We start from the raw sequence: 7,783 nt of genomic DNA on the forward strand, positions 1-7,783 counted from the left end.
CGAAGGCTTTTTCAAAGTAAAAAAAGATGGCGAATATGTGGCCTCCTTCGGCAAACGTCTCACGTATAAAGGTCTCCAGGCGGACCAAGTGATCCAGAGTGGATCGTGTTTTCCTGTATCCGCACTGGAGACCACTCAGTGAGCTCATCGTCTCAGCGAGACAGCTCGTCAGTGCCATTAGTCTGTAATTGGATGGGAGTGTGTGGTCTTTGTTAGGTTTGGGTATTGGAATGACAGTGGCGAGATGTCAAGACTCCGGAAAGAAGTGCGACTGCCACATGTCATTGTATGTCCAGTAGGAGTGTAAGTGTTTCTGAGGGTAAACGTCTAATGATCTGGTGGTGGATGTCATCCGGACCCGGGGCTGTATTGCCCAGGTCCGAGATGCACGATGTTATTGTCTGTTAAAGTGAAGTCTGCATTGCAGGTTTCAGTGTTATTTGAGTGGAAGTGGAAGTTTAGGCGTTGTTGTTCTGTTAGTTTTGATGTTATGGAAGGTTGTGTTGTAGTTTGCTTTTTGTTTTTGGAGAGAGATGTTGCTATTGTGTTTGCTATCATGTCTACCTGTGTTTCAGTTGTAATTCCTTCCGGCCTTTGGGCGAGCCTGATGGTGTCTGGGTATCTATCCAAATTTTTTATAGCAATTTTAAAAACTTGAGCGGTGTCTGGCTCCTGATCTTGGAGATGTATTTTCTGAACGATTGTCTTTTGCTCTCACTGAGCATCTACGTGCCTCAGCTCGAGCTTTTAAGTAATTAATTTTGTTATCTGTGGTAGTACTGTCGACGGCTCTTCGATATGCTGCCTTCTTTTTCTTTACTGCATCATCACATTCCCCAGAGAGCCAGATCCTGTTCTAGAAGCTTTTCGTGGAATTAGTTGTAATTGAGGTCGAAAGGGGGATTCAGAATTTGGGAACATTCAATGACGAACCTGTGCCAGTGTGCCTTTTCGAAGTTGAAGCGTTCTGGGATCAGGCTGTTTTGGAGGCTATTCCAAGATGAAAGGCGAGGTCAAGGGATGAAGTGCCATAAGTGGATCTATTTCTGTAAGTGGGAGACCTATCATTCAAGAGGTAGATGTTATTTTGAATTTTAAAAATCTTCTGCTATTTTTCCTTCGAGAGTGGCTGCTCGCCCGATCTCGGGTGGCTAGCGTCAGGCTACTCGCCTGATTTCGGTCGAGTAGCCTGACGCTACTGGCCCATGGGGATGTTTGCGCATGTTCTGGGCGAACGAATTCGGTCGATTAGCCCCGCCTAGCCTGCGGCTCCTGGCCCGTGGAAACTTCTGCGCATGCTCCTTTAGAAATCGAGTGATTAATCGTACAAGATTCAGTCACTCCTTGTCCTGTAAGTCAAGAGTCGGATCAGAAGATGGGACTGGCCATAATGTGTACAATAATGACTATATTGCACTGGGTCAGCTTGTGAACCGAAGCAGAGAGAAAATTACGACAGGAATCAGTAATTCTAATAACAAAAACACCCTTTCTCTCTCTCTCTCTCATTCTCGTTCTCACTCTCTCTCTTTTTCTTTCTCCCCCCCCCCCCTCCTCTCCCTCCCCACAGACAAAATTGCTTGCTTTCAACTTAGCACTGGAACATTTGTTTTCACTTGTATCACAGGCCGTGACATGCTAAGACGAGGTAGATCAAGCTCCCAAGTCTCGTTCGGACGCGAGATAGGGCAATTGAAACATCTTGGTAGTGTTAGACAATCTTTAATAACATCACAACACTGCATTTCTATTGTTAGTAACTTTGTCACTCCGATGAATGATAATAATTAAATAATAAAGGGTGATAAATCTAGGGGATCTAGTCTAGTCGACCTGCGAGGGAAACCTCGAAAGATGACAAAAATAGATGGAGGAAAAACATAATCTATGATCTATTTTGGGCCAATCACAGAAGTGTTCTAGGAGCAAAGGCTTCATGTCACTCGGAAGACTGCGAGGCAGTGTTTATGCTACCTAATACGGGGTGCCCACTACGGATGAGATCGGCCGATTGCCCGACTCCGTTGCCTCAAAAACAGCCGTACTGGGCATCCCGTATAAGACTAAGACTAGATCTAGGTTACCAGCTTCGGGTGGGCAGAAAATGCTTGCCACCCGAGGTCGCAGAAATCCCCATGGGCAGGTAGCATCAGGCTACTCGACCGAGAGCGTTAGGCTGCTCAACCGAATTCGGGTGAGTAGCAGCCACCTTTTCCTTTCTGGTCTATGGGTTTTTCTCCCCAAAGGGGGCTGTGGGCACTAAAGGGTTTTGGGAGCTGGAGCTTTAAGTTATTTAGTTGGGTTATTTTGAGGAGGTATTTTGGTGGGATATAACTGAGCAGATCGCGACTTGTCTGTGCAGGGTGACCCTTACGGAAATAGCCAGGAGGGTTGTCCTAAGATGTACTTGTCTGTGGAGTGTGTTGTTGTTGGTATAGATGGTGGTACCACCGGAAGCAATCTGGTTCTCCATGTGAATGTGATGATATGCAGTAAATCCTCTTAAGTCTATGGTTGAAGCTTTTTTAGTTTACCGGTACTGGAATGGGAAGCAAGAAACAAGCCAGTCAATTCTCCTCATTTTTGCCACGATCACTCGCCAATCGCCATTTTCGCTCACATACCTAATAAGACAAGGTTATCCAATCATCAGACACCTGAGATGCAAAACCTTCCAAAGTGTTCTGACAATCTCTGAGAGGGTTGAGAAAAGTACATTATTTCATTTGAATGAAAAAGGCTCTTTCGTACCTCAACATTTTGTAGTTAGTTTCTGAAAACCTGCGATTTATGAAGACTTCATTGAAACTCAGCCAGCCTCTGTCATTCCGCATGGTTCGAAAGTCATGAGCAAATGCCAAAAGGCCACTTCCAGCATAGCAATGACCTGAAATTGAAGTCCTTCGTTAGAATTGAGCAGGTAAGAATTACATTACATATTATGAATAATATATAAACTAATTAGTAGTAGTAGTAGTAAAAGGTTTTACGGCGCTCGCAACTGCGTAAGGTCATATGACCGCGCGAAACACAAGTTGTTTACTTTAGAAAAAGTTCACTGCACGATTGGTTAACTATTAGACTTTAAAATGCTAAAATATTAAAATTCGGTGTAAATATATTTTCAATTTAAAACAACTCTTTTATAAATAACAATAACAATTTTTTAAAGTACGATTTCACTTTACAATTTGCCATAAAGGCCAATGGCCTTCATTAAATTCAATATTCTGCTGGGAACAACGACGGAAAAAATGTCTTGCAATTTCTTGCATTTATAATATTTCCTTCGGATCTCTCCAAAGTCTAGACATTCGGTTAAGACGTGTCTAATGGTAAAATCGCATCCGACACAGAACGGCTTCTCATCTCCCTGTGGGAGGTATTTGTGGGTCAGGGCCGTGTGTCCGATGCGCAATCGAGTAAAAATGACTTCGTCTCTTCTGGAGAGGTCCGAAGGATTTCGCTGTTTTAGTTTGGGTTTTATTTCATATAGTCTATTGTTTTTCTGTTTTTCCCAGACTGGAGGTGTACTTTTTGACTTTATTTCGAAAGTCAGTCTGTGGGAGAGTGTTTGTCGTTGATCCCAGCAGAAGGGATGTAGCTTTCTTCGCCAGGTCGTCCACTGCTCGTTTCCTCGGATGCCCACATGGCAAGGTATCCATGCGAACATGATGTTTTTTCCTGTCTCTGATAGTGTGTGAATTTTCTGTTGTAGCCTAACTATTTTTGGGTGTAAGAGTGTGTAGTTTGTGAGTGAGGCGATGCAAGACAGAGAGTCAGAAAGGGTAAGGAATGATTTGTTTGGAGAATTTTCTACGGAGTCCAGTGCCATGTCAATGGCAGTGGCCTCCGCAGAGAAAATGGAGGCTTCAGGATGGAGTCTCCTCTGGTGTGTACTGTAGGGAGATAGTGCTGCGGCGCTTTTTTGGAGCCATCCGTGAAGATGAGCTCCGCACCAGGGTATTTATCTATTAGTTTTTTGTATTCTGCTTTAAAAGTTATGGTGTTTGTGCTTTCTTTGTTGTGTGTGGTCAGCTGTAAGTCTACTTTTGCCTTGGTGAGGTGCCACGGAGGGAGGTCGGGGGATGTCTTGTTTGGAAAAGTGTAAGTTTTTGAGGTCCTCAAGGATTCTGAGGCCGAAGGGTTTGATGAGTTTTTCGTTATTTTGAAATTTGTTTATGGTTTCTGGGTTTGTTTTTAAAATGCAGTTGTGCACTGGATTTTCCGGTGTTGAGCTCTGTTCAACTGCGTATTGTAGTGAGAGTAGTGTGCGTCTGAGTGAAAGTGGTGGTATGTTGGCCTTGGCCTGGAGGCTCTCCACCGGAGAAGTGCGGAAAGCCCCCAGAGCGAGGCGGAGTCCTAGGTTTTGTATTGGGTCTAGCATTTTTAAGATGTGTGGTTTTGCCGATCCGTAGACTTGACAGCCGTAGTCAAGCCTGGACCGGACAAGGGAGATGTACAAGTGGAGAAGATGTTTTGAGTCCTCGAGGAAACGAGCTTGGTCCTGGACGGGAATCTTTTCCCCGTATAATGTCAAATCCGGCTGCAGCACACGTCTGCCTGTTCGGCAGAAGTGTACTGCAACCGTCTTTGACGGGGAGAACTTGAAACCGTTATTGTTTGCCCACGTTTCGAATTTGTGCAGCTGCGTTTGCAGCTGCCTTTCCAGAGATCTCAAATGAGGATTTTTCGAACGGCAGCATATAAAAAAGACGTCAACTTACAATGAGCCGTCTGTGCTGTTTTGGAGGGTTTTTCCTCTATGTAATTTATTTTAATTTCGAATAGGAGAGGATAAAGGATGCTCCCCTGGGGGATTCCTTCCTCCTGTTGGTGTGGGTCTGAAAGGGAAGATCCGACACGAACCTGGAAGGAACGGTTCTTCAGGAAGTTGCCAATGAAGGCACGGAGGTGACCGCGTATGCCGAGTGCGTGCAGGTCTTGAAGAATGTCGTACTTCCAGGTTGTGTCGAAGGTTTTTTCTAGGTTGAAAAAGATGGCGATCATGTGGCCTCCTTCAGCGAACGTCTCGCGTATAAAGGTCTCCAGGCGGACCAGGTGATCCAGAGTGGATCGAGTTTTCCTGAATCCGCACTGGAGACCGCTCAGCGAGCCCGTCGTTTCCAGAAACCACATGAGTCGCCTGTGGATAATTTTTTCAATGAGTTTGCAGAGACAGCTCGTTAGTGCTATTGGTCTGTAATTGGATGGGTGTGTGTGGTCCTTGTTTGGTTTGGGTATTGGAATGACAGTGGCGAGACGCCAAGACTCCGGAAAGGAGTGCAACCGCCACATGTCGTTGTATATGTATATGTATAGTAGGAGTGTGAGTGTTTCTGAGGGTAAGTGTCTAATGATCTGGTTGTGGATGTCATCCGGTCCAAAGGCTGTATTGCCCAGGTCCGAGATGCACGATGTTAGTTCGTCCATTGTGAAGTTTGCGTTGTAGGTTTCAGTGTTGTTTGAGTGGAAGTTTAGGTGTTGTTTTTCTCTGTTAGTTTTGATGCTTTGAAAAGTGGTGTTGTAGTTTGCTTGGGACGATTTTTGGCGAGAGATGTAGCTATTGTGTTTGCGATGTCTACTTGTGTTTCTGCTGTGGTTCCATTCGGCCTCTGGACGTGCGAATGGTGTCTGTGCGTCTACCTAAGAATTTTTTAGCAATTTTGAAAACTTGGTTGAGTGGTGTCTGGCTGTTGATTTTGGAGATGTATTTTTTGAATGAGTGTCTTTTACTCTCCCTGAGGCATCTCCGTGCCACAGCTCGAGCCTTTAAATAGTTATTCTTGTTTTCTGTGGTGGTGTTGTTGATGGCTTTTCAATACGCTGCCTTTTTTTTCTTTACTGCATCCTCACATTCCCAAGAGAACCAGATCTTGTTCCTCTGGGGTTTTGTTTTTGTTATGTGTTCGTGGCATATTTCTAAAAGCCTTTCGTGGAATTTATTGTAGTTGAGGTCGAAATTGGGATTAAGAATCTGGGAACATTTGTTGGCAAACCCGTTCCAGTCTGCTTTTTTGAAATTGAAGCGTTCTGGGATCGGGTCGTTTTGGAGGCTATTGTTTTTTTAGAAGAATTGGGAAATGGTCCATACGGTCATCCAGCACAGACCACTCAAGATCTGGGACTAGGTCAGGGGTACAAAAGGTGAGGTCAAGGGATGAAGTGCCATAAGTGGCTTTGTTTCTGTAAGTTGTGGATTTATCATTTAAGAGACAGATGTTATTTTGAAATAAAAAATTTTCTATTATTTTTCCTTTCTGGTCTGTAGGTTTGTCTCCCCAAAGGGGGCTGTGGGCATTTTTTAAAATCACCTAGCAAAATAAAGGGAGCTGAGCCTTTAAGTCATTTAGTTGGGTTATTTTGAGGGGGTAATTTGGTGGGATATAAACTGAGCAGATCGTGATTGGTCTGTGCAGGGTGACCCATACGGCAATAGCCTGGAGGGTCGTCTTAAGATGTACTTGTCTGTGGAGTGTGTTGTTGTCGGTGTAGAGATGGTGGTACCACCGGAAGCAATCTGGTTCTCCGTGTGAATGTCATGGTACGCAGTAAATCCTCTTAAGGGACGAATTTTGTTTCTTGAATACAGGCCACCCGTGGGCACAGTATGGCCAGCAAATGTTGCAATTCTGCAATGGAAGGTCGGATTCTGCCGGCATTCCATTGCAGGACCGCCATTATGAATTTTTAGTTTTTATTTTGGAGCTCAAAGGCTCCGGCTTCGAAGAAGCACTCTGACTTCTCCTTGCGGGGGAGGCACAGTGTTTTCTGGGTTGCCGTCCTGGATTGCACGGCGGTCTAGTGGGGGATTTGGAGGAGTGACAGACTCCGCCCTTCCCGGGGTCAGGCCGGGGAGGGGGGTCGGAACTGTCTTCCTCCATAGGCAGGGGTTTGTCTGCTGGAGGGGTAGGGGGAGGTGGAGCAGACCGAGGGGGCTGGTAGTAGTAGTAGTATAAGGTTTTACGGCGCTCGCAACTGCTAAGGTCATATGAGCGCGCGAAACACAAGTTGTTCACCTCTGCGAAAGTTCACTTCACGACTGGTAACTAGTTTACTTTAAAATGCTAAAAAGTTAAAATATTCAAATTCGGTGTAAATACATTTGTGATCTAAAACAACTTTTAAGTAACAATAAAAATTTTTAAATAATATCAGATTCACTTTACAACTCGCCATAAAGGCCAATGGCCTTTATAAAATTTAAAATTCTGCTGGGAACAACGACGGAGAAAATATCCTGCAATTTCTTGCATTTATAATATTTCCTTCGGATCTCTCCAAAGTCTAGACATTCTGTTAAAATGTGTCTAATGGTAAAATCTGTGTCGCATCCGACACAGAACGGCTTCTCCTCTCCCTGCAGGAGGTATTTGTGAGTCAGGGCCGTGTGTCCGATGCGCAATCGAGTAAAAATGACTTCGTCTCTTCTGGAGAGATCCGAAGGATTTCGCTGTTCTAGTCTGGGTTTAATTTCGTATAATTTATTATTTTTCTGGTTTTCCCAGTGGCTCTCCCACAGACTGGAGGTGTACTTTTTTACTTTATTTCTAAAGTCAGTCTGTGGGAGAGTGTTTGTCGTTGATCCCAGCAGAAGGGATGAGGCTTTCTTCGCCAGGTCGTCTACCTGCTCGTTTCCTCGGATGCCCACATGGCTTGGGATCCATGCGAACATGTGTTTTTTCCTGTTTCGGATAGTGTATGGATTTTCTGTTGTAGCCTAACTATTTTTGGGTGTAAGAGTGTGTAGTTTGTGAGTGAGGCGATGCAAGACAGAGAGTCA

General features: G+C 44.7%; 1 protein-coding gene across 2 annotated transcripts in view; it reads right to left on the reverse strand.

Moving 5' to 3' along the window:
• LOC101851596 (enoyl-CoA delta isomerase 2, peroxisomal) overlaps positions 1-7,783 on the reverse strand; it is a 68,769-nt gene that overhangs the window by 7,517 nt on the left and 53,469 nt on the right. For both annotated transcript variants that reach the window (XM_035971633.1, XM_035971634.1), the window contains exon 4: positions 2,752-2,887. In XM_035971633.1, the coding sequence (XP_035827526.1) occupies positions 2,752-2,887 (136 nt within the window). The remainder of the gene's footprint in view (positions 1-2,751; positions 2,888-7,783) is intronic.

Source organism: Aplysia californica, unplaced genomic scaffold (assembly GCF_000002075.1).
Source record: "Aplysia californica isolate F4 #8 unplaced genomic scaffold, AplCal3.0 scaffold00474, whole genome shotgun sequence".
NCBI classification, from domain to species: Eukaryota; Metazoa; Mollusca; class Gastropoda; order Aplysiida; family Aplysiidae; genus Aplysia; species Aplysia californica.